Source organism: Scophthalmus maximus, chromosome 16, assembly GCF_022379125.1.
Source record: "Scophthalmus maximus strain ysfricsl-2021 chromosome 16, ASM2237912v1, whole genome shotgun sequence".
NCBI lineage: Eukaryota > Metazoa > Chordata > Actinopteri > Pleuronectiformes > Scophthalmidae > Scophthalmus > Scophthalmus maximus.
Genome location: NC_061530.1, coordinates 8651372 through 8678549, shown reverse-complemented (window position 1 = coordinate 8678549; position 27178 = coordinate 8651372). Strand labels below are relative to the sequence as shown.

The following is a 27178-nucleotide window of genomic DNA, read 5'->3' as shown; positions in this document are numbered from 1 at the left end:
CTCTGTCGACTGTGGAATTAATATGGCGCACTGTTGTGCAGTTTTTTTCCCCGCATTAGTTTTGGTTTGTTTGTGTCGTTTTAAAAAAAATGTTTGTATCGACTCAGACTTTTCCCTGTAAAATGTCCTAGTCGGTTTTGGAATTTCTTCCCGAGGAAGCTCTGTTCACTTCTGCTTCGAAGAAAAGAGCTAAACAGATTGACACAGTTGCTCGGTCAGGCATGTTTTTTAGCTTGGGAGAAAAAAAAGTTATTTTCCCAAAATTCATTGCAAATTATTCCTGCATAAGACAGTGGATGAACTTAAATGTCTTTCTTACATCAGACAAATAGTTAGTCAGTCTGTTTGATAGCAGTCCTGGAATATTAAGAAATCAATGCATGATCCCTCGTGTGTTTTTTGTCCTTACTGCTGTATATCGATTTAAAAGATGAAAGGTTTTGGGAACATTTTCATAATCTCTACCATGATTTACTCCATCATCAAAGCCACCATGATCCAGCCCAGACACACAAGTCCTGTCCTCTGTCAGTGCTTCCACAAGACACTAAAACTAAGCCATCTCTCCATTTAAACACCCCGAACGACGCTGGTCCCAAACCTCTTGCAGCTTGTCCATAATGGATGAGGACAATGACACAGACCACTGGCTCCAAATGAGCCTCAGGAACAAAAGGCGGCCTTAATTGAAGGACCTAAGTAAAAGGACAAAAAGGGGGCCGGAGCGGAGGAAAGATCTGGGACATTCACAGCAGACGGAGGGGTGGGAGCGTGAGAGCATGTGCCGAACGGCGCTTGTTAACGGACGACCCCTCCACTGCCGTGACCTTATCGACAGGTTCCGATCACTTCACCCCTCGTCTTGACAAAACGGCAGAGATACAAAAAAGAAAAAGAAAGACTAGCTGTGATGGCTTTTTCTTGTCCTCTCTTCCTACTTCTACAAGAGCATCATTCGTCAAAGCGTTTGTCAAAGTCGATGATCTGGTCCGGCGTTTCGCCGGCTCTCGCAGAGAGGTCAGGCCACAGCGGAGCGGAGCAAGATGTCTTTCCAAACTACTTAACAGTGTACATCTCATTTCCTCGCTGGCCATTACGGTAAATCTACATTACGGAGGCCTGACAGTGGCTGTCTGCCTTTCCTCATAACATTACAGACCAGCACACACACACACACACGAAGATGTGGAAGATTCATGGACACACTGCCATCTATGGGTAAAAGATGTAGGCCTGGAGAGAACAGGTGCAGGTAGAGTGTAGTCCTGCTGGTGTGTAGAGTCACGAGTTTTACTCCGTGTACACTATGTACAGACATACGGAGGAGGGTCCGTAGACCGTACTGAGACTGGCGCTTGTTTGTCTTTTCTCAGTAGCATTTCTTAAACTGCTACAGAAAATAAAAATAAACTCTATCTGTTGTGAAATGATGCAACTAAAGTAAAAGCCTCCACTCAAATCATAACTAAAGGAACAATCCGCCCAAAAATCCCAAACCCTGTTAAATTACTGGTGATGAATCTCTGTAGTGACAGTCACTGTCCATGGTGCTGATTGTGGAGCTACAGCCGTGTGTGTGTGTGTGTGTGTGTGTGTGTGTGTGTGTGTGTGTGTGTGTGTTGACTTGGGCGTGCGGTGTGGCCGCTGCACCTACCTGGGTCAAGACAACAATGTCATTTCCTGCTACGACAGAATGTGATAGTGCAGACAAATCAATGTAGCAGGTTTGAATAGCCGATGTTACTATGGTGACAACTCCCTTGTATACACACGGTAAAGCATGCAAGGGATTTTTTTTTGATTTTGATGATCTCTCCGCTAACTGCTCTAAAACAGTTTACATGTAGAAAATGTAGTCATCACTCATCAATCATCTTTCCTTCACAGCTGTCATTCACATAGTGATCGGAGTTTAAAACCGCAGCCACACGAGTTCAAGAACTAGAACACTCGCGAGTTCCTAAACAAACATTCACCGACTGCATATGTTATTTAATCAATACGAGCGCCAATTACGCGGGAGGTGAGGGCATATTACACACTGAAGTTCAGACACTGCTAATCCCTGGGGGTGACGGCGGGTTTCAATCAGCGCCACCTGCTCCTCACCCACTGCCCATGAAAACAACTCCGCCGTATTAAGAATTTGTTTTTGTGAACTCCACCTCGCGTGGGAGCCGGCTGGCCGGCCGGGTTCGTCCACAACAAACCGCCTCATTGCGCAGTAGCTAATAAGTTCTGAGAGCAGAACTTGTCAAAGTCTGTTACGGTGGCCTTTAATCATGAAAACCTATCTGCAGACATCCGAGCCTTCTCATCGGCGAGCCTAATCAGCTGAGCAGTCCCGCGGCAAAACAGGAGGAAGAGACGGTGAGGCGTTCAAACGGTGGGATGACCCCTTGCTGTTGTGTTTGTGCGAGAGGTGCGAATTAAGCTGATGATTTCAACAACACAAAAGCACGTCACATCGCCCGTACCGTCCCCGGCATATGCAAAGTACATACGCAGTCATTAAGAGGCAAACTTCCACAGTAGAACCCTGCAACTTCTCCAATGTCAACATCAGACCCCACAACGTCCATGCACTTCAGAAGCTTTTCACACATACAAAGGATGGGAGACGTGAAGCGCAGCAAAAACACTCTAAAGTCCACTTTCAGTTTTTTTTCTCAGACTACCTCCATTATTTCCTGCGCGACCACAGCTCTGTCACGGCAGCGGCTCCGAACGCAGGCCCGTATTAGCCGCTATAGATGCTTTCATTGGCTGGTCAAAGGTCCGGAAGGTGATCAAATATATATATATATATATATATATATATATATATATATACACACACACACACACACATTACTTTATTTATATCTCCACTGCATTAGCATGGATTATTAATGCAACAAGATAGGCTTTGAGAAAGACAACAGATGTGAGAGAGCGAAGATGAGAGAGACGGGGACGGCATCGGAGAACACAGGAGGAAAATTATGTAAAGGAGAGGAAATGCGAGTGAGTGAAGCAAGCAGGCAGCACGAGTGAGAAAAAGATTCCACGAGGCCTGGTTCCAGTATTAAATATTTCAATCACAGGTTGAGTTGCTGTGAAAACGCTTTTGATCCAGACTCTGAAGGCCTTTCACTAAACAAGCATTTCTTTGCGTTGGCTGCAGCACAGTGGGATTCACCAGGGGAGACAGTAAAGAAAAAAAACAAAACTTTACGTGCTAAGTGGATTTCCACCAAGTGACTCATCTTCATTATGTTGTAGAAAGTTAGCTTTTCATCTTCAGCGTTTTTTTGTTCTCATTGCAAGATAAAAGACGCCCATGGATGCATGTAGACAGAGCACTGGGAACATGGTCATTTTGAGGACTCGCTGTAATCAAGTTTTTTTTTTACAGTTTAAGAGAAAACGGGCTGCGGCGGGGCCACGTAGAGGGTAGCGACGGCATGAAGGTTTTGGTCTTGAACTCGGTCGACATTTCACATTAATGAAACCAACGTTTCTACATCCAGTGCGGTATATAATCGGGACGGCCTGGGAAAAATTCTCAGTGTCAAAAGAGTCAGTGTCCAGTAATAAGAGCCAGTGAGCAACTAGATGTAGAAATGGCAAGAAAGAGTTGGATGACAAGATTATTATTTTTTTTGTAAAGATCATGTAAGATTACAAACAAGATATGATGCGATGACTACTGGGCTTCTGAGATGCTGGTAGGCAGAGTTACTACCTTTCGACAGAGCCTAAGTACCGGATTCTCTTCCGACCCCCCCAGTCTTCATGCTAAGTGAAGCTAACCACCAGCTTGAAAGTGGTATCGGTTTCCTCACTATCTCTTGGTAGGTAAGAAAATAAGCACAGTTCACAAACACGTAAAACGATTCCTTCCTTTGATTCTGGCACTGGGACAAATGGATGTCATCTGGGATCATGAAGCTTTAGCTAAAGAGTCCAAAAGCATGTGTGGTTACAATGAGATTAACCCCAGGGGTACTTTTTGAATTTCAGAGTGCACACAATGTGAATATCTGTGCTCTTTTTTAATCATTACAATCTCACAACCATAGCTGTAATGCAATTATAGAGCTGAAAGGGGATTGTCAAATTAACTGAAGTGCTAAAAACAAACAGCAGATCAATTCATCTCAGAACCCTCGTCATGTGTTGATCTAAACCATTATCATAATCAGACATGAAACTAATCATGAGAAATTATATTTACCTCAGTCGCATTCAGAGGCCTTGAGTACATTCAACACACAATCTACTCAGATCCATGAATTAATTAGAGCAGCTCAGATGACTCATATATCACTGTCCACAATCAACAAATGGCTGTTCACGTTATTTACAGTTTACTTCCGTCTCATTATGATCACTGATATCAGATATGTCGAACACTTCAATACGTCTTGGCTGCATTTACAACTGGATTCGACTCATTCTTTAGCTCGCAAATCAAAGTCGGATTACCCCTTGACGCACGTTAGTGCCAAAGGAGAACATAAATTGCTTATTAAATGACTTATCTCCTCTGTGTGTTGCTGCAGAAAAAAATGCTGCTTGGCAGACTAAAAACATTCCACCTCTTCATCAGTATTCTGAGTCCGACGTGGTATGACTGGATGGATAGACAGGCAGAGCTAGTGTCGGGTCCAGGGTTTGTATTTTACCAAATACAAAAGAGCCATCTGGGCTGACGGTGACAGGGTCATCAGGAAGAACCAAGAAAAGAAACTTCAGCACTAATTAAATACTTTACTACTACTTATACATAGTACACGTCTGATTGATGTTGGACACAGAACTGACGTGAGTCAATACTCGTACATTTTTTACAAACGGTGTATCGGTTTAAAATCGCTTACTGCCCCTTTAACTGCATGTGCGGAAGTGAGATAACGAACCACTTGTTGTGGTTTGCATCTCAGCAGAAATATACAACTGGAAATGACTGACAAAAATACCAATTTTGACCAAACAAGTCAAAAGAAACACCAAGGATTTTTTTGGAACCGTGATTTCTCAGCAAAAAAACGTATTCTGATGTCTGCTCGACTTTAGGATTTCCAAGTTTCTACTGGAGTGAAAATACCTGAAGAAGAACTCCACGGCCACTTTCATCCCCCTCTGTGCTCCTCAAACCTTTCTTTCCTCACACAGCACTTTCACTTCCTTTACGTTCAACCAATGACACACACACACACGCACGGCCGGCCGGACGGAACCCCACTCACCTGTACCTCTCCTCTTAAGCCTCCAGGTCTTTGAAGGAGCAGAGAGCTCCCCGGCACATAAGAAGCAGGATTAAGTTGTTTATAGAGCAGGGGCCGTTATCACATAGCACATTAACAAGCTAAACACTCCAGCCTTTAGTCAAGCACGCACACGCACACGCACACACACACACACACACACACACACACACACACACACACACACACACACACACACACACACACACACACACACACACACACGTATATACATGCATGAAGGGGGTCTTGGAGGGAAAGGAACAGCGGCAGTGATTCAGTGCGAGGGGAGGGGGTGAAATGTGCTATGAGGTAGCGATAAAGCGATAGAGATTTGCTGGTTTGCTGGTGGCACTTATTCAGTAGAAAGCTGCGGCGGCTTCTCAAAGGCTCCATGGGGTTTCAAGTGAAAAGGCTTGAGACGAGCGTGGATAGTTATCTGTGTAAGACTCTAAATATTCATATCCAAAGAAAAAGGCAACTCGTAATCAAGCCGAGACATAATCGCTCAAAACCGATTTCTCCCACATGTTTGGAGACTCAATCTGAAACTAGACACAAGGAAAAAATTATTCTTTTGTGTCACACGGCAATCCTCGGGTTCCTGAAAAGGCACTCCAAACTAAATTTATTGTCATTATCATCATTATTATTGCAGGAACGCTGGTGAGCAGAATACATTTGAATATGTTTCTCGGCGCGGCTCTTATTTTATGACATTTTTATAGCGCTTATTTTGCTTTTAGCACTCCCACGTGAAGCAGACTCTGGTTGCAGTAGTTTGGTCAGTTGTGGCATTGTTCGAGTACCGTCTGCTTGTAGTCTAACCGACCAAAGAAAAGGAGCTCGTCTGTCTGTACTCACTGAACATCACTCTGAAGAAGACCAGCGGGATTAACTGAGGCATTAGTTATCAACCTTGACACCATTTTCCTTGTTCCGGCCATTATGATAATCATTTTAATTTGGATCCACGTCACTGTGCAGTTCTCTCAATCGGACTTTGCAGGGACTGCTGCCCTCCAATCAAATCCAGCCCTGCTGGGTGGGAACACTAAAGCACAAGCACTGTGAGTGTAGATGTTCACTATGGATAGTAGGAAAAGCACATTATGTAATGCCATTTATTTATTACATGTTTTTTTTCTTTCCTTATTATTTTCCATATTTTGATTACTATTTTTTTTGTTCTATTGCTAAAGCTATTCCTAGGAGCCACACTATCTATCAGCTGGCTTAAGGTCAGTCTTCCTGCCCAGGATGAGTGTCAAAAAACCAAAAAATATGCATAAAATAATATAGTAATATATATGCAAAACGTAAATATATATTTTTTTTTAAATAGATGAATAATATCTGAACGAATACATAATTTAATACATATATAGAAAGGAGCAAATCTGTCAAATTGTATATTCTATGTATTATTTTTATATTCCAGTTGTATTTCTTCTTTTACATTTTTATAAAATACATTTTCAATCTTTAAATTTTTTCCTATCCTTATTTTTTTGGGGCACTCATTTGAACACTTCATCCTCGACTCCGCTCCATTTTGGGAATAGGTTAATTCAATTAATGACCTGAGCAATTTATAATCTAATGAGATTAATGGAATAATTTAGTAAAGATTGATATACAGTATAGGGATTTTGTGCATGTATGAAGGAGCACATGCTCTATATCACACAGAAGAAGACTTTGACACTCATTAAGTTGCCTGATTAAGTAGATCATGAAATGAGATGTGTTACAGTCAAACTGACAGTGAATGACTGATCACATTCGCTTTGTGGTAATTAATCAGAGCAGCAATTCTCAGTGTCAGGGATAAAACAGAAAACCAGGAGAGACTTTACGAGACGTGTTGTATCTTAGGATGTGTCACTAGTTTTGATATTTTCCACCTAGCATCGCAAATTGAGGAAATGAAACGGAAAGAGACACTTAACATAACAGCGATCCCACTGATGTCAGCTGTCAAAAGTAACAAACGTCAAAATAACCTCCTTTGTTCCGACTTTATCTATTTAAAACATAAAACCCTACTTTTGAAAATTGAGCTTGAGAAGACCTGCTGCTGTTCATCTGCGGTCTATTCTAAATTCAACAGAGAATCATCAGTGTTCTGTTGCTGTTATTTTCAAAATATGAAAGCTTTTAAGTTTAAACAGCAAAACTGTGCTGATGCTTCTGTTACCAAAAAAAAACAAGGTGTGACCAACGAGCATCATTTATCATAACGTGTGTTTCACATATATCATTAACTATACAGCTAACTTCTGAATCACAACTGAAGCGGTTGTGTTGTACTGAACCGGCATCTTTTAATCAAATTCTGAAGGCCTGCAGTGAAGTCAATTAGATGGCAATCAGGATAAATCAACATGTTTTGCTCAAACAAGAATGAGGTGCCCAAGGATTCATGTCCGAACCAAAGTGTTTTTACGAGCATGAGAGGACAACACACGGAGGGGACAGGACGACAGACACAGATGCTCCAACAGTTTCATTATCACCTCTACGTGTGGGATTCCACGTAGGTGGGCCTTTCGCAGAGCACCGATCAGCTCCGATTAATAACCCCCTCGGTCCACCACAGCCGATGACATCGTTGCTGCCAGAGTATGCTTGTAAGCCTCCACCTCTTACCCAGAGTGCATTGCAACAACTGCGAGAGGAGCCGTGGCAATCGCCGGGGCCCCCGCAGGTATCCGACATCCAGCTGCGGCTGTAATTAAAAACTGCCTCCTTTTAAACGAGTGCACAGACACCCCACCTCAAACTCTCCTTCTGTGATACAGAACACACAACCTCAAACTCGTATGCCTCTTCACGGCTCAAAAACATGTGTCAAAGTAAAACAACAGCCCAAATAACGAGCAGGCATTGCGACGCCCCCCTGTCCCGGGCAGCTCCTCAGCGTGACCTGGACTGTTTAGGCCCTCACTCCGCTGGGCAGCCTGCTGAGGAAGGTCTGTGCCGTGTTATCATCAGCGCGGGCAGTCATGCAGTAAATGACTGGCTAGCCTGGTCTCTGCTAATACAGCACCAGCCGCTGCACGAGGCGAGCTGGGACCGTGATGTAACCGCTTTCCAAAATGTGGTGTGGGAAGACAGATGGGGAGAGAGGGAGCCGGGGGAGACACAACAGGAGATGTGTTTGAGCGTATGCAAGTTTTAGAGGTGGTACGCAAAACGCAAACACACCCTGTCTCACACACTTCCAAACTGGTGTGGTTGTAGGAGAGGCAACTTCCACCCAGGTACAGTAACAGCCTGGAGGTGTGTGTGTGTGTGTGTGTGTGTGTGTGTGTGTGTGTGTGCGCGTGTGTGTACAGTATTGACGACTGATTTCAAAAACACCCTGAGGCAAGAAGAGGTGATGAATCTCCAGATGCATCGCCTGAACGCTGCCCGCTCCCTCTGTCTCCCCTCCCTTCAGACTCACAGCCGCTCTCTCTTGACTTAATCCGCTCTCGGAGACACCTCGCTCCATTACAAGGCTTCAAGAGCGTTGAACCAGCACAAATATTAGAACCATCTTCCTTAAACCGAGATGTCCTTCTCTGACTTTTGCTCGCACGGCCTCGGGTCGCCTTCAAGCTGGAAAATCCCTCTGTAGCTCTGTAAGCTCTTCTCAGCTCCTATTTGATTTGATAGGTGAAACAAAAGGTTTTTAGTTTTGACTTGATTAACCTATTGGAGCTTTTGTCGGGAACACGGTTCAAATGCTTACTGCACAGGAAATGTAACAGATAATAAAAACAGACACCCATGATTTTTTTTTTTTTTTTTTACTGATTAAGTCGCAGAGAGAATAAATAAGGACGTAGATTTCACTGTATTTCAAAAATCAAACTTGTGTTATCAAAAGGCAATAACTCAAGCAAATGCCAATGTTTGCCTGCCTGAGAGCCAAAATATGCATCAGATGGGAATCCACACCCCCGCTGCAGCACTCTCCCCCTGTCAGCCACGACTTTCCATATTTGTCCGTGGGATAGGTGGACGTGAAGTCACTCAGCAGGCTCTGGCATTCAGTGAGATGATGAAAATGTTCATTAACACTGATGAGTCCAGGAGATGGAAATGTGAAACACACCCCTGCAGCGCACGCAGGGAAACACCTGTGAGATGTGACAACCTCGGAGCATAAATCCAAACGCACGCACGCACGCACGCACGCACAATACACCCAGGGAGCGTTGACCACCTGGACCCACCTGTGACAAACAATATAGGATGTTACCTCTCTGTGCCAGAAAGAAGAAAAAAATAAAAAAGTGGCTGGGGAATGACTTGTCATATAGCCACACAAACAGACCGCCCTCTGCTGAATAAATGAAAGTCCCTCACACCTTTGAGCTGGTAAACACGACCAAGCTGTTGGATCAACACCTGAGAGGCTAAACAAGGTGAGCCGCTGCCCAGCGTCTCTTGGTTGTTGCAGGCTGCAGCTTAATGTGTGTGTGTGTGGGCACAATTAAGATCAATTCACAGAGAGAATGACTCATCGTTTGCTCTTTTACAGTCGCTCCACTGGGGTGTAAATAACTTTATAACATGAACCACTTTACACGCCAGTTACAACAGTTTCATATCCACCTACGGTCACTAATGCACAGTTTAATTTAGGCCGCGCGCACGCACGCGCGCGCACACACACACACACACACACACACACACACACACACACACACACACACACACACACACACACACACACACACACACACACACACACACACACACACACACACACACACACACACACACACACACACACACACACACACACACACACACACAGCTTCACCATCACTCACTCGAGGGGACATGGGACCTAAAAAGACAATTAACACCAACACACAGTATGAATGTGCATAGTTACACTACACAGTTGCCCTGACAAAACACCTACACACATTTGTTTAATAATGATTCCCCCTCTCACCACCATGACCTGCTTTTCTCATATTAACCCCCAAAGACTCACAGCTACTCATTAGTGAATAATTGATGAAAAACCCACCTCCACATACACACACAGACAAACACGCCATATAACTGGTCAGCACCAGAAAACAATATATAACTCCGCAGTATGCACATCCCGAGCTTTTTATTAACATGCAAACAGACCTTCACACTCCTAGCAGGCCTCCACACATCAACAGAAACACGCGCGCAGAGCGCAGACACCTCACAGCCGGATGCCTGACCTCCCCGAGACACTGCGAGGGCGAAGCGGAGTGCGCAGATGGAAAAAGAAACGCAGATCCTTGTGTGTAATGAATAAGTTACACAGTCCTATTAGGGCAGGCGGCAGTGACAAATGCCTCTCATTCACTCATTACAGGCCACTGGGTGTCAGACGAAGGACCCAGGCAGAACAAGGGAGGCTTATTGGGTTTTAACCAGTCATGCAATCCATTTCCTTATTACAGATGAATAAGCTGCCGTCCGCGGCCAGCTTATTAAACACGTAAACAGTGACGGGTAAAAAACAGAGAGACTCAAAGCGCCGGTCCATCGCTTACCCAGGCGGGGGGAAAAAACGCCACGTACAGTAGGAACAATAAAAGAAACGGGAAAAGATTGAAAGAACAGAAATACAGACACTACAGGGGGTGGCAAACAAAAACATACTGTATCTTTTGCAGGCCAAATGCCTGACACGGGCAGCCTCCGGTGGAGCTGGATATGTAACACATTTGACATGAACAAAAAAGAAAAACATAAGGTCATACAGTCAAGTAAAACAAAAAGAGTTTGGAGGAATGGTTGAAATCGCAAAGCCAATAGTCTCATTCTCAAATTCCCTCTTACATCTTAAGGTCACTCTTTCCCATTTTTGCCATTTCCAGAAGAAGAAAAAAACAAAGTGTAAATGTTAACGAATAATGGACGGTGTAGATAAAAGTGAGGAAATAGCAATATCACAAAGCCCTTGACAAGAAAATGGTAGAGGGGGAATTCCATCTCGCCAGCCAAACTGCCCTCTGACCTGTTATCGAACTGCTCCAGTGTCTTCGGCGTGCCCAGCCAGCAGTTAACAGGTTAATAACTCCTGATCCCTATCCCACCACTGGCAGGCCAATTATTTTTTCTTTTTTTTTTATATACACAGCACCGCGGGCCAATTTCAGCTGACCGCATGCAGCAATCGGCCATCTCAGAGGCATGAGGTGAAACCCCCGTTTTCCTCTGGTTCGGAGACCGTCCCCCCTGGGGAATCAATCCGCCGGGTGAGGCAGGCAGTCACACACCAGCTTGGTCAGCCAGCCAGCCATTAAACCTCCCCCTGGGAGAACGAAATGCCTTGAAACATTATCACCTGAGAGACAAAGAGATTCCTCCGAGGACGAGACAGTGCGGCTTCAGAGAACCCTGCTTTATTCATCCAGTCAACGCCCGTATAACCAATCCTGACGCTCCATCATTGCACCAGTTGACTTCGGACAACGGCACTCGATCACAAGCGTCCGCTGTCCTTGAACCTTTCTGTTTCTCACACACTCACCTCACTTGAGTAAATCTCACACATAAAAAAACACAAGGAGCGGTCAAGAGTAAAGAAGCCACGATATGTCACGTTGGAGGAGCGAATGTGATGAAGTGGATGCTTTTTCGGAGAGTGGATGTGCATTTAGACGCTGCTGGTGTGTAAGATTTCACAGAATTAGACAAGCGGCAGGTGATAGCTTGTGCTCTACCGACAATGAATAGGGTCGAACTTTGTTTTGCAATGCAACGTGTTGCAACGGATATTCCCTGTGACTGGGCCAAGCTGAGCTCACATTAGCTCACTCTGGACAAGTGTAAAATGACTGTACGATTTGTGGTTACAGCAACTGCAAACAAAGGAGCCCATAAACCGAAACCCACCGATTACATCGCATTGGTCAAAAATTAACTGTTGAATTACTAAGACAATAATGCACGTCGTGTGAAGAGTGAAGTATGTGTATCTTGAGTCTGATAATTGGTCTCAAGGTCCAATCACTTCCTTAGAATCCGAAACCCAATGGAAGACCAAGTGGGGACCAATTCAAATGATATCTCAATCAGGTCAAATTGCGTCCCATCGACACAAGCCCTGTCATGATCATCATGAGAGGTCGCTCTTGTTCAGTCTGTCATGGTTGACTTCACTTGGAATCAGGCTGAATTATCCTTGAGTCTTTGTCCAGTACGACAGTACTCTTGTTTTTCACGTGTCATTTTCAAATCAGATCCCAAACAGAGAGCGATGCAGAGAGCTGGCGCAATGTGGTGACGATGGCCTCTAATGCACAGCATCTAGATTAAAAAAAAAAATTAAAATAAAAAAACTTGCATATCAATGTCTGATTGCACTGATTTAGAGTTGATTGCAAAGCGCTGACCTCTTGCAAGCATCAGTGCACATATAAAAAGCCTGTGTTTTCATAGTGATTCGGTTGGTGTAGGATCTTCCAAGGCCACTTGTACAGGCTTAACACGTTTGGACCAATCCTCAAGGATCTCTAAGACTCGTGGGAATTGTGTTTTTCACGTGCTCTGTCTCTCTCTTGAGATTTCTCTTCATCTGACTCGACCTCACAGAAGACAAGGGGATGGGGGGGTTTAGCTAATGGCTCCTCTCGATGACACACCCACAAACAAAGACACACGTGTATAGACACACAACTATCTAGAGCACTTAAACATTCAACTCACTTTGACGTTGCGCCGAACGGAGCTGTGCTAATGTGACATGTGAAGTATATTTACTTCCTGTCTCCTACCACGGCGACATATGCAGATTTTCTAATTGGATTCATGCGTGTAACATGATATGTACTCCAGATTCATATGAAGATCACACAGTAACACAAACACAATATTCTCTCATTTGCAAGTATAAGTGGAGAGGGGGGGGAAATCCCCGAAACAAACAAGAGGAAACAGCATTTATCACAGAAACGGAGGGAAAGGAGAGCCATCTTTTGTGGCATGTCAGTGGGGCTGACAGTGCCGGAGGAGCGTTCGAGAGATCCGGTCTGCAGCGCAGTCATTAGACGGGAGGGGTTTCAGAAAAGGCAGTGCACTGATCTCGGGGAAGCATGCTGACAGCACATGAAAACGGGGAACTTGTGCATCAATTCATACTTGTCTTTTTTTTTTTTCTCCCTGATTTTTGCTCCCCCTAAACTGCTCACACATCATCCCTCCTCCTTTACTCCCAGCACACACTCACATCTATGCCAGCGCACTCTGGGATTCGACATCAAAGTATGATGGAACGAGGCACATCATTAGCAGAAGACAGAGGCGAGGGAGGATGAAATCATTTAGACGCTGCTGTGGAGAGGGAATTACTACGCCTGTCGGGATGAGGGGAATGGGGACAGAAGGAGAGGGAGACACAAGAAGGGAGGAAGGAGGGGTGGGAAAGGAGAGAGGGAGCGTACAAATGATGGAAAAATGAAATGTCAACATTTGCGAGAAAGATAATGAGAGAGGAAAAAAAAAAAACACAGGGCAAAAAAACAAACACGATCAAGCCACAAATTCGAGAGATGATGAACCGGAACAAGTTTGTCAAGACCACGGAGGTGAGCTGGGTGATAGCTATTTCCTGGTAATACTTGCAGGGTTTTTATGAGTGAGGGAATTCACCGCTTCTCCCTCCAATCATCTCCCATCCCCAGTGATCCCCCTGCCGCGCGCCCCGGTCTCTGCGGGCCAAGCGGCCGAGTCTGACAGGCTGAACGCGGTAATTGCCAGGGACCAGAGCCATGTTATATACATGACGCCGCCGTAGACTGAAGTTGCACACGTCGGTGCTTGGATGACACGTGCGGGTTGTCAATGCTCGTGGCAACATTATTTGATTGTTGAACGCCTCTGAATAACTACACCTTTTACATAAAAGTCATCATAAGAGTTTCCTCGTCATTAGGTGCTCAAGTTTTCGTAGGCGCAAAACACTGACTATCTTGAAAGTGGATGACAGAACATTTGCATTATAAAGTGAAATTCCAGCATCATGTAGCTTGGATATGTTGATTTGGCAACATTCGTAACATGTATATCATCACTGCACTCAGAGTTAACGGCAAAGATCTGGGAGCAAAGCAGCAAACATGAAAATTCACAGCATCATATAGGTCTTAAACAAGTGCCTGCCAGAGACATAGGGTCAAATTATTACCCAAACTATCTGTCGTGTCAAATCAATAGCCATGAATGAATCGCTAAGCGATTGAAGAAAATGTTGACAATGTTAAGGAACGTGATTAAAAAATCCTGGATCTGCCCAAAAATTAAAAGAGTTCTTCCCAGGCCCATGTCCCATCCTACCACCAAGGATTGTGCAAATCGGCTCAGTAATTTTTTGTGTAATCTGACTCATATACAAACCAACAAAGAGACACAGATGAAAACGTAATGAACAATCATATAAATATGAGCACAAGGCGTGATAGAGGTAAAAAGAAGAAGAAAAAAAAAAGGATATAAATTCAGGTGCCAAAGACAAAACTGACCATACTGGGACATACAGTGAATGTACTGTAAATGTAAGGATTGAGAATTTATCATAAATCCATTTATTCACATCACATTTCCCAGACCAAAACCCAACTTCCAAGTTGACCTTCCATACTTGCTGCTGTCCGATTGTCGGCCTGCTTGTTTGCTGCACTGGTGGATGTTGTATTTGTGTTGTTATTGTGTTTGTAAAACAGATGATGACATTCTAACACCCAAGTTGTAATAAATAGGAATTTAACATTAAATTGATGAACAAATGAGAACTCAGTGCCCCAGATCCATGCTTCTCCTAAAGGAAACAGTGGGCAGGTGACATTGTGGTGCTTCACGAAAAGGCTCATCTTATAGCACCAAGATCATCTGTTTATCCTTATGGTCTGTATAAAAGACTAAGCTCTGTTAACTTGATATTACAAAGGTCTGTGTCTCTTTACCTCTGTGTCTTACAAAAACATGACCAAAAAAAACTCAAATACACATAAAGCCTTGAGGGCTTCACAGATAACAGCTCGCCCGTCTATCCCCCAAAATGCAATTAGCCATTATGTGCTCCTCCATAATCTGCCGTGTTCATTCTATTTGCCTTTGTAGGCTTATCTCGCTGGTCTTTAAACAGAGCACTGCTCACATCCCCTGGCAACAGGGAAGCAAAGTCAAAATTATCAAGCCTCGCCAAAAAACCCCAAAAAGAACAGGATAAGCAGGAGTGAGAATGAGACGGAGGGGAAAGAAGATCACTCAGTTTGACGGGGTTCACACAAAGTGTGTGTGTGTGTGTGTGTGTGTGTGTGTGTGTGTGTGTGTGTGTGTGTGTGTGTGTGTGTGTGTGTGTGTGTGTGTGTGTGTGTGTGTGTGTGTGTGTGTGGTTTACCGTCGTCGCCCTGGCTCCCCTCTCTCTTCAGCATCTGTACCGCCCCCACATACTTCTTCAACTGGACCTTCAGGACCTCATTCTCCCTGCACGCACACGCACACACACACACACCCACACAATTAATAAAAATAAAGAGGCTGAAACTCCAATACACTGTATGCAAGCTATAGCAATGTCAACTATCCTGACTGTAATTTATAACAGACTGGATCAGACTAGTGTATTTAGAAAACATAATCATCTGCCGATTGTGGCGGTCACAGGAAAGGACGGGACCATGTCATTATGTGACAGAGGGAACGTTTTGTGTCCAACAGCTGCAACCAGCCAGTAACAGGAAGTTGTTTACTTTGTGTTATGACAGCGCGCAGGCAGAGGGAGATGGTGTGAAACTCGATGTGACATCTTGTCACACCTGTGGAAAGTGGAGAAAAAAAATGCTTGAAATCTAATGCAGATGGTCCGCATGAGATGCAACTTGACTCGTATCTCAACCCTGCTACAGCACAGTCAGAGGCAGGCCAGTAACAGTTGGCTCCGAGCGCGTCTTCACACCGGATGTTAACACGGATCCTTGATTTAATCCTTGATTTAATCCAATTTTCAGCACAAAAGGATGACATGTAAAGCGGAAATGCACTAAAGAAGCATTGGCTGTAATCATGCTTCTCTGAAGACGCATGGCTCCCCAAACCTACGGAGAGCAGGAAATGACCAAAGAGCATGGCTTGCAGAGCTGGTGAACCACACGCGTCTTTTAAATCTCACCAACACATTATGCGAACGTACATGTCGAGCTGGTCGATCTGACTCCTGTGGGGAGGAAGGTTTGAATTGGGGGCCAGCCGTTAAGTAATTAAGCCGTACGGTAAAGTTGTAAACACAAGTATGAAGGAAAAGGCAAGCAAAAGTCACAACCACCTCCCGTGCATGTTTGCCAAATAAAGTAAAAACTGTGGTGGTTTAAATTTAACATAAAATCCAATTGAAATACCTCTAATGGCCGACAGATCAGTACATTTATTTTGTACACTGTTGGGTCGGGTTCGCTTCCTCTTTTCAGTTCATCCCTGTATTCTCTGGCTGCAGCATACACTCAGTGATATTTTTAAGTTTGCTGAAAAGGTGCTGTCTATGAAGACTAAAAATGCCATGAGAAGAAGTGGTTTTCCTGTTTTTTAATGAATGACAGTCCTGACAAGTCAGGTCTGTTGTAACAACAGATTAATAATAGCTATGATTTTGGTTTAAAGGGTTCAGCAATCCCATATGGGTGCTATGTCCACACGTACCATATTAAAATTTCCCTCATTATCCTTTCACTGGGGCAAATGTTTGACAAGAGCAAAGGCCGCCAGATTAAAACATCAAAAAGTGTTTTTTCACTCAAGACGAATGCAATCGTTTGAAGAACCGGAAAAGCGGTCGGAAAATCAATACAGGAAGAAACGAAAGGGAATGAAACACTGCTCAAACATCTGGGAGGCTGCAATGAGGTGCAGTGGTGGTGACAACACATGAATAAACTTCATCATATGCACATAATCACGATCCACGACTGTGAGGAGCTTTAAATCTGCACGGTATTCAAGAAAGGTTTTTTTTTTAAGTCTGTTCCATGTAACTATTAAAAGAGGAAATAATGTGTACCCTGACCTCAGTTTGGAAAAGCACGAGCTAAAATGGATTTCAGCATTCACTATCTCAGAGATACACATTTTAAGTGCATGATGTGAAAATGTAAATTCATCCGTATCGGTTGAGGAGCGGAGCCTGGTCAGAAGATAAAGGTTAATGTCAGATGTAAATAAGGTCAGAGTTGGAGGTCAGTTAAGCTACAATCTGGATTTAGCACCGCTCAGAAAAGTGACGGTGTGTGTGTGGGTGTGTGTCTGAAGATGCAGACACAAAGACAAAGAAGCGGAGAGAGAGAGAGAGAGAGAGAGAGCGAGAGAGAGAGCGAGAGAGAGAGCGAGAGAGAGAGAGAGCGAGAGAGAGAGAGCGAGAGAGAGAGAGCGAGAGAGAGAGAGAGAGAGAGAGAGAGAGAGAGAGAGGTCTCCTCACAGGACATAACCGTTTAAACATCGTCGGCTTTGGGGAGGAAATCAATCAGAGTTGGAGTGTGGCAGTTAAATTTAACAGCCTTTGTCTTGCTCTGCCACCGCACCCCAAACCCCCTCATTTTCTCAATGGGCGATTTTCTTCTCTTTTTTTGGTGCCCTGCTTATCAGCCCTCATTCCCTAACAACAAAAGAGGCACCTGCCGGGGAGATCTCTTGAATCCACACAACGAGCTCTCGGAGGAGCCGTCCACTTCGTTGTTATCAGAACCACCCGCAGACCCGACACTGTTCCAGCCTGATTAAATTATAGCTCATAAACGCCACTTACTCGGAGTGTGTGTTTGTTTGTGGAGGAGGTTACACAGATATTCACAAGCATCAATTTTTACTGATATTATTGTTGTTGTTGTTGTTTTACCTGAAGGCAGATTAGAGGATTTGACAAACTGTGAGTGAACTGGCCTTGATACGTGAAGCTCAGGTTGAAATGTAATTTTCGCAAATGTGGAGCTTTTGCTTATTTATACTTTAATCACTTCGGCTTCTAAGTCTTGTTTGTTCCCGTCAGTTTCTCACAAACCGAGGTGACACTTTGATCTTACAAAGATCAAATATCAAGTCCACAGCACTACATGTTTTTCCTTTGTACTAACACTGCCTTGTGCTGTGTGCCATATTGAAATTGCCATAATAATAACAACACAGACTGGTGTGTAACCTGAAAGGGCTTGTGATGAGTCATCACACAACCTGCTGCTACCGTCAACTCAATGGAGCTTTTCAGCCTATTTTAGCTCTTTGTTTTTTTGAGAATAGCCTCCTTCCTGTATCTACCTCCAATGATGGAAGTGGCAGATGGTGGAGCAGATGAATTGACCAAAAACATCTCAACCTCTCCCACCAAAGTTGTCTGTCGCCTCTTTAAGTAAACGTTACGTGCATCGACTGCACCAGCCCAGGGTTTAACCACATGTATGGCTTCCTAACAGAGGTATGAATGCCACCAAATGACAGGCGACCACAGAGACGAAAACTAAATCCTGACCCAGATGTACATCACACCTGCTTCACAATGTGTACAGCACACACAACATGAGCTGTCTCAGGGGAAATTTGAGGCTGTTGGCTGATATAGGAGCTGTCGACATGACAGTGTAAATAAGTGTCCTGCAGCTTATGAAGAAACATTCCTCTTACAGCGGCCTGAACTGCACAGTGAATACATTTTCAAATCCAATTTCAGAGCAGACTGATAAAACACAACGTGTAGGTGTGAAGCCCACCCCCTGTGTCCTGCATGATTTTAGGAAGCTTGCCTCATGTCATAAAGCAGTTCGGACCACCACGCTGTATGTCTAATCAAATGCAGCATTTCGCAATTTCTGCAACATCGATGTGTCTTCCGGACAATTCATTTCTTTACCTTTTCACGGATTTATGTTTATCAAAACATCATAACAATCATAAATGATGCTGAAAGCCTAAAGGAAATTTGCTGTTTCTATTGAAGAATGTCATATCACCCTCTTATTTTAATTGAGTCCATGTTTGACTGCAACTAATGGGTTTTGATTATTAAGTGATCTGTAATCATTTTTGTATGATTTTTTTTTTTTTAAATTGATAAATTCCTGGTTTTAGTTAATATGTCCGTGTAGTAAAAATGGCACAAAAGTTCACACAGCCTTAAGATCATTACGCCAAGGGAGTGTGAAGATTCACAAAAATTGGAAATGTGAAATATTGTGTAAACGTATGCTAATATTTGCATGATAGTAGGTTTATTCCCCACTGACGTAGCTTTTTCCAGATTTCTGGGTTGCATTCATTCGTTAACGCCTCGGGTAAGTCCATCTTTACAAATTGTAAAGTGGACAAGCATTATTCACCCTCACAGGAGAGAAGATGAATGGCTAATAGTAAACAAAACTAATCTGCAAAGCCCCCTAGGGGCTACAACACTGTGCAATTTTCATTACCCCTAAAACTGTATCAAGGAAATGAAGCTTTGGCGCTCTCTCTCTGTTGATGCTTTCCAATCGAGAGTGATCCTAGCGAAAGTTGGATCACTGCAAGTGCAGAGAGTTAGAAACTCATCTGAAACTGTATGTGTCTTCTCTGTCTTCAGGGGCAGTGAAGATTTGAAACGAACATGTTGGAATTTGAAGTAGTTGCAAACAATCTCTGGTGTGAGTGACAGCTGCATCCTTTGTCCAGCTGACGTGGAACCAGCCGCAAACTGCTTTCTCATTAAGGGCGTCAGCCTGACCCAGAAATATTATATGTCTGCTCAGTGAATGCGACTCATAGAGCTGTTGAAGTCATTTCATCGCCTACCACGTGAGCGACGAGGGAGAAAGACAAACAGGGATTGTGCATAAGAAGATTAATAAAAGAATGTCGGACTGCTTGTGTGCTCAGAGAGAGAGAGTGAGAGAGCTTGTGTGCCTTAAGAGACAGACTTAAAGAATAAATGGAAGCGCTAATGAAGACGGTGAAAGGAACTTGTGCGTTTGAGAGATAAAGAAATTGTAAATATTTTGTGTGAGAGAGAAGAAGTCGGTAACAACTGTAAAGTTTTCGAGCATTCTTTGTAGAAAGCCAATACTGTGAGAGACTATTAGACAGAGAGGAAGGATGGAAGATCTTATCTTCTCTGAAAGAACAAGACGAAAGGGGATCTCAAGACGAGAGCTTAAACCTAAACTACACAGAGTAATTACTTATGTTGAGTTGAAGCCCTGGGGTGATTTTTCTTTTTTTTACCCTCTCAGTGTTGCAACCTTACACCCACCTTCATTACATGGGTGTTTGGTAATCGTCTTAATGTGCAGCAAACATAGCTAAATTGGCTGTTCTTCAGGTACACTCTGGTTTTGTTTGGAAGTAGTAAATAAGAGGTACAAAGGCGCCCTAAGAGACAGACAGCTCAGGAGCTGGGTAATGCTCCTGAGTGCAATTTACTGCTCAGCCTCTCAGAAGAAGAAAAGAATAATAATAATAATAATAATAACACTTCAGGCATAGACACTCTTGTGTCACACTTCCAAAGGCCCACCGCTCAAAGCTGTATACACTCACAACAAAACAAGGCTGGGCTAGGGTGCAGGGCTGGGTTGTTAAAACTTCAGCATTGAAGGGAAAAGGCTCCCCCTGGGTAGAGTGACACAAATGACTTCCCAAAGAAAGAAAACAGCGGGCCTAAACACTCCCAACTAGTAAACTAGGCAAACTTCACAGCCGCTCTCTCTGCCGCCTCTTAGATCCGCCGCACCAGACTGCCTCGAGGAAAGACGGCGGCTCTGCCAGCTAAGAAAAAGGCATCTGCTCCCATTTCTTTTGTGTGCGTGTGCATGTGTGAGTGTATGATTCTGTGTCCGCCTATCCAAACGCCCCCTCTCCCTGTGACGAGGTACCACTTCCTGGCCCGAGCCCACTTGACTGGCTGCCTTCCCGTCTTCCCGCTGTGAGAGGCCTGCTTTCTGCTCTGCCAACTGACGTCAAAAATGGGGACAAGAAATGTGGGGAAGGAGAGAGTGTAGTTTGGGTCGGCCGAATTCAGCCACTCGCACAGTTGAAGCAGAGCCACGAGTCGATTCCTCAAACTCCGTGCCCTTTTTCCTGACTGCGCCGGCCTGAAGTTGCAACATGGTCAATTTGGCTTCGAGGATAAGAAATAAATAGTATATTAACTATGATAAATAGTCAGTGCGTCGGAGCGTATCACTAGTATGGAGGGTCACTTCGCTGCTAAATGGTTGTTTGTAATAATATTTATGTTAATTGGACATATAGTGCGTGAGTCCTTATACACAGACGCCTCTTTTTTTTGCCTCAATTTTTAGGTTTCGCCAGACAGATTACGCACGTTTCTGTCTTGTCAGCATGAGTATTGCGAATTTAATGTTATATTTGACCGGCTGCGTGAGTGAGGGTCCTTCTGTATCTCTGAGTTTAGTGGGCGAGTAACTCAGTGGGTGAGCAAGAGGCTCGTTTTAGCCCACTCCCCTCAGCCGGAGTCTACGTCAGCCAAAATCTATCTATGGCTACTCGCTCATCCTCAGCCACCCCCATATGCAGACGGGCCCAAGACGAACGAACACACACACACACACACACTCACATGCACAAAGATGCCTCCTTATTTGGGCTTGGATGTAGTATTATTTGGCGAAGCACTGACAAAAAGCAGACGACTGGCTGCATCCTCCTCAATAAGCAAGACCATCTGATGCTGAAGATTAACATATTACCTGAACCTTTGAGCTACTGTCGAGGTTAGTTAGTGAACATTATAGAATTTGTGTCAAACAGCGTCTCAATTAACTCGATGGCAGTAAAGTCCTCGAGTTAGTTGTTGCTCAACGAGGAAAGTCAACAGTCCTTTCAAGTGTTAGGACGTCAGTGTTCGGTGTCAGATTTGATGTCAGGCTTTCTTGCTCCGAGTTCACCCTTGGTGTGTTGAGATTCACAAAGGAGTTATGGGATACATAGCAACCGTTGCCAGTGGCCTCTTTCACTGAATGGTTCTGAAAGCTTCCAACCCTCATTCAGTGGCTATCTGCTCCTTCAGTGGTATTTATAGCCCCTATTGATCGAGACAGATTTGGCTGGGAAGGAAATGCAGCAGTTGAGATTAAGCGGCAGACTATAGAATCGGCTGTGTGTGTCTGCGTGTGCGTTTGGTCGTGTGGAAAAGCACACGGTGTGTCACAGTCACCTGCAGAGATAGTGACGCAAAAGTGAGGCCATCGTCCTCTTGGTGCACTGTTTTTTCTCTACATCTCCCTCTTGCCAGTTGCACTCCATCTAAGTGCTGCGCGTGAACAAGAACCCCGGCCCCTGCGACTTCCTCTCCAGGCTCCATCAGCTTGAGCTGTCCCTCCTCACTTAACTTTGAGTAACTCGATCAATCCCGGCTGGTGGCTTGACTTACTGTAGGAGGCTACGATCTGAACACAGACTCGCTGGGACTGCTGAAGAATGACTAATCCTCTATTTAAAGGGCTCAGGCCTCAACTGAGGACCTCTGGCTTTCAGGCAATCAATTGTAGAAGTAGAGGTGACGCAATTCACTTTCAGGGAAACCGTAGGTGGTCACTCATTGGGACAAAACGTGTTTGTGTTTGATCAAGGGAAGGAAATGTAACACACCACACCGATTATTAAACCGGAAAGGTTTCCTATGTCGTTCTGTCGTTCGTCCGCCAATACTTTCAATTTGGAGCAGAAATACAGTTCGATAGTGGTAATTACTGTGATTATGTGTTCAACAGTGATTCAGCTGCTGTAGGTACGAGGCACAGCCCATCACAGTCAGCAGCGACAAAGAGGGTCCTCTGGGTTAGTACAGCTTTCACGCAATGTTTACTGATGCTGTGCTGAAGTTTACTGATGCTGTGCTGAATTCATTGACATAAAAGTAGGGGGGGGGGGAGAAAGTTTGCAAACGTCCTTGCCTACTTTGATCACAGACGCTTTGAATCAAAGAGAGGAGTAGCTAATATTGTTGATAACGACTGCGTCGACCACCGTCGCTAATGTTTCTCCTGCGACTCCTGTGTTTCCTGTTCCAGGTCAAAATGTCTGACGTGCGAGAGGTCGTTTTAGAGGGGTTGGAAGGCCACCGAATAAAATCTGCATTATGTAAAACGTGGACCATCATATCTCTGCAGGGGGGCTGACATGTTAATGGTCAGTTCCCTCGACCCAACCATTACAATGTCAATTTTTTTTGCACTCTGCTTTGGAATAATTGCTTCCACTAGCACCACGGTGACACTCATCAGCTGAGGATGGAGGAAAACAACATCCAGAAAAAACGTCAAAAAGCTGTACTTACTGGACATAAGGTGTACTGCCGCCTCACTAGGATTCCGCGGGATTGCGTTTCTCAAATGAGGCACTTTTAAACGTACTGCTCACCGATGACAGTAAACCACCAAATTGTGCCACCAAAAAGTGACTTTCAATGGTGTCAGTTCTTGCTTGCAGATAGTGATAAAAGACAGTAATGACCAGACATACTAGTTTGGGGTTTCTCCTGCTGAAAGATTTTATAGTGTGTGACCCCCTGTCGCCAGTTAGTTGTGTAGTATGACCTCACAGTGACTGCAAGACCCCTGATCACGAGTCTCTCTATAGACATCCCTGCTGCTCCGTACCTGGCCAGTGCCTGGACCTTGGCTGTGTGCCTCTCCTCCAGCTCCGCCAGCTTCTTCTTCAGCAGATCTGTTTCTTGCCTCAGGCCAGCTGAGTGCTCCATCTCCCCGTCCAGCAGACAGCGAAGAGACCTGACACACACACACACACACACACACACACACACACACACACACACACACACACACACACACACACACACACACACACACACACACACACACACACACACACACACACACACACACACACACACACACACACACACACACACACACACACACACACACACACACACACACACACACACACACACAATCAAGCTTTCCTTCCCATTCAGGAGATGAGGCTTTCCACAGACCTAATCCTCTACATTTAGACAATAATAAATGTTGACATTTCGGTCAAGTTTTTATGATAAATAATAGATTAGATGAGCATTATTAAGCTTCCTTAGTTTACTCGCTGAAGCAAATTCGGATCAGATATAAAACAACATTAATCTGTGATTGTGTCGCTGTTAATTTAATGCCACAAGGACAAATCACAGTTAAACACCGCTTGGCAGGACACACACTGACTATGATTAATCACAAAGATGCAAAAGCATAATATTGTGTTTTCTGGTCATTTCAACTGAATCCTATTGGACTACGCTTTTGCAGTTTGCTCAACGATCCATTTTAGCAGCTGTTATATGGGTGTAAATCACAGTCTGTGGCGGCTTATTGCAAAAAAAACAAAAACACCACCGAACTGTGGTCTGCCTGAAGTCAGCACAAAACTGCCTCTCCTCCGAGGATGAAAAGAAAACAAGCTGACACAATTTATATTGAAAGATGATCCGATAACTTCTTCCAGGCTGAGTGTGTGCGTGTGTGCGCGCGGGCATGTGTGCGTTTGACAGTTCGCCAGCAGCAGATAAGCAAGGAGAGATCCCAACATACGTGTTTTGTTCCTCCAGCTCGTCCTTTCTGTTCATCATGGCAACGATGGCCTGACGCAGCTCCACTGCAGAAGAGAGAGCAGAGGGTGAAGCTTCTGCAATAAAAAAACATCTCAAATACATAAAACACAAACACCAATAAGCGTGAACTAATAACCTTCTGTTTGGAAATGTAGAAACAACAGAACCTCGTCTTGCTGGATTAATGCTGCACATTAGTTCCATCCCTCAGATGAAACGCTTTGAGAAAATTAGCTTTTACCTTTTCCAACTGGCAGAAGTATCGTCAACACTGATCTGACTCACAGACAGCAGGATATTTACAGCTAAATCCTACTTTTGTTGTCGCTACAAAAGAACACTGAAGACAGGCGGTAATCCAAGATAAATGTACAGCTGGAAAATACTGGCTGACATTACACTACAGTGGTGAGGAAAAAGGGATGTCAAAATGATCTGCATTCAAGCATAAATTTGTCAAATGGTCAAATATTCATCTAATATTCACCTTACAATTATGAATGAACACAATGTATTCAATTAAGAACACAATTACATAGGTGAACTAGAGTTCGTGTCTGAAAACAGCTACAGAAACATGATCGGAGGTTCGGGTTAGAGCCATTTTATTTTCCAAATAATGTTGTAAGTTTACTAACCACAAGCAACACTCGCTACTGTGATCCATACCTCACAAAAAATAGATCACAGACAGACAAACTGCCTGTGAAAATGAACCCTCCCTATAAGTGGATGACAAACTAAGATGACTCCAGTGATGAATGATTGGTTAAATCTAAATAAGCTGTAGTTATATATGATATCTTATGATGTTGAATCATTTTCAGATCAATATAAGCTCTACATAGTCTCTCTAGCCCCATTATTTGTAGAGACATCTTGAAAAAAATTGTTTTTGGACCGTATTTTTGTTGACCTTTACCCTCCAAAGTAATATTTCCACCAAGCTCAGAGGAAATCCTTACATGTGTTTTTGAGTTATTTTGGCCACACACACTGACAGGGGAGAGAACAATAGCCTGCACGCCGTGTAATGAACACATCACCTGGAGTTTGAGAAAGGGCAACTTGACACTGGGCAACACTGCTGGGAAAACATTAAATTGTCCAATTAAATTGCTGAACATTCGTTTCATGACGCCTTTTGTTTTTTGAGATTGCAAATTGACCATCCTTCTTTAAGACTTCTTAGGTTTTGGACTGTAGGTTGAACACAAAAAGGTTATTTGAAAATGTCCCATCTTGGCCTCCAGGAAATTGTGATGAGATTTTCTTTTACTATTTTCTGAGGTTTTATAGGCGAGACAATCAATCACATAAAAGAAACAGAAATAGAAAACACAAGCTGCAAATAAAAACTATTCTTTCAGTTTACAGCCATGTCTGTCCAGACTCATACACAATATATGTAGTGAAGACTTTGAAGGAATTAAATAAAAGATATTAAGTGTATTTTGTCATAATTAGTGTGTGAATTGTTGTTATGGCCAAAAACATATCAAGTGACCTTGACCTTTGACCACCAGAATCTAATCAGTTCATTCCTGAGTCCAAATTTTAAGAGATTCCCTGAGCCGTTGCGTTCATGTCTGTGCTCTACTGATATTTTGCTGTGGATTCTATTTTTAAAAAAGCAGATACCAGCAATTTCAGTTTCATCCCTCACTATCTTTTTCTGCCTTAAAAGCATCGGACCGTTGAACTGTATTTAACTCCGCCAGCAGTCAGCTGCTGATGTTTATCTCCACTCTGATGTTAGGCCAGTTTGGGGCTGTTACGGTGCTCCACTGACTCATCTTCTTAATTATGCTTGGAGGTGCACATGAAGGTTTCAGAGCCCCCGACTAGGCCGTTACCACAAGTTCCCAAAATGGACAACCATAAGCAAAGGAGTCAATCTACCCCTGCACTTCGCATTCCACTCTTCACGCACACATGCAGAGAACACACGTCTGTTCTCATGACTAATGTAGGGTGTCAGTGTAGCCTCAGACACAAGTAGGTCTCCTCCAGCCCCGAGCGAAGAGCCTGGTTGGGGGGAGGAGGAGAACAAAGAGGAGGAGGAGGAGGAGTGTGATAAAGAGCACAACACGGGAGCGGAGAAGAGTAAGTCTATTATCACCACAGCACCATTCTCCACATCAGCAGGCCAGAAATAAATGTGACCTTTACTCCGACCACGCGTTCGCAGCGGGCGCCGCAGACGAGCCATTAGGGACTTCAGAAGGGCCAGACGCCCCTCAGTCCGCACAGGGGGACGTGGACAATTTACAACAATAGTGTGTGAGAGTGTGTGAGAGAGAGGGAGTGGAAATACATGTGTGTGCAGCTTTGAGCT

General features: G+C 44.0%; 1 protein-coding gene across 2 annotated transcripts in view; it reads right to left on the bottom strand.

Moving 5' to 3' along the window:
• snx29 (sorting nexin 29) overlaps nucleotides 1-27178 on the bottom strand; it is a 112986-nt gene that overhangs the window by 71600 nt on the left and 14208 nt on the right. For both annotated transcript variants that reach the window (XR_004785647.2, XM_035612467.2), the window contains exons 12-14: nucleotides 24821-24884; nucleotides 23876-24004; nucleotides 15646-15731 (exon numbers count right to left, since the gene is read on the bottom strand). Coding sequence is in view for 1 of the 2 variants with exons in the window: in XM_035612467.2 (XP_035468360.1) it covers nucleotides 15646-15731; nucleotides 23876-24004; nucleotides 24821-24884 (279 nt within the window). In the remaining variant the exon portion in view is untranslated. The remainder of the gene's footprint in view (nucleotides 1-15645; nucleotides 15732-23875; nucleotides 24005-24820; nucleotides 24885-27178) is intronic.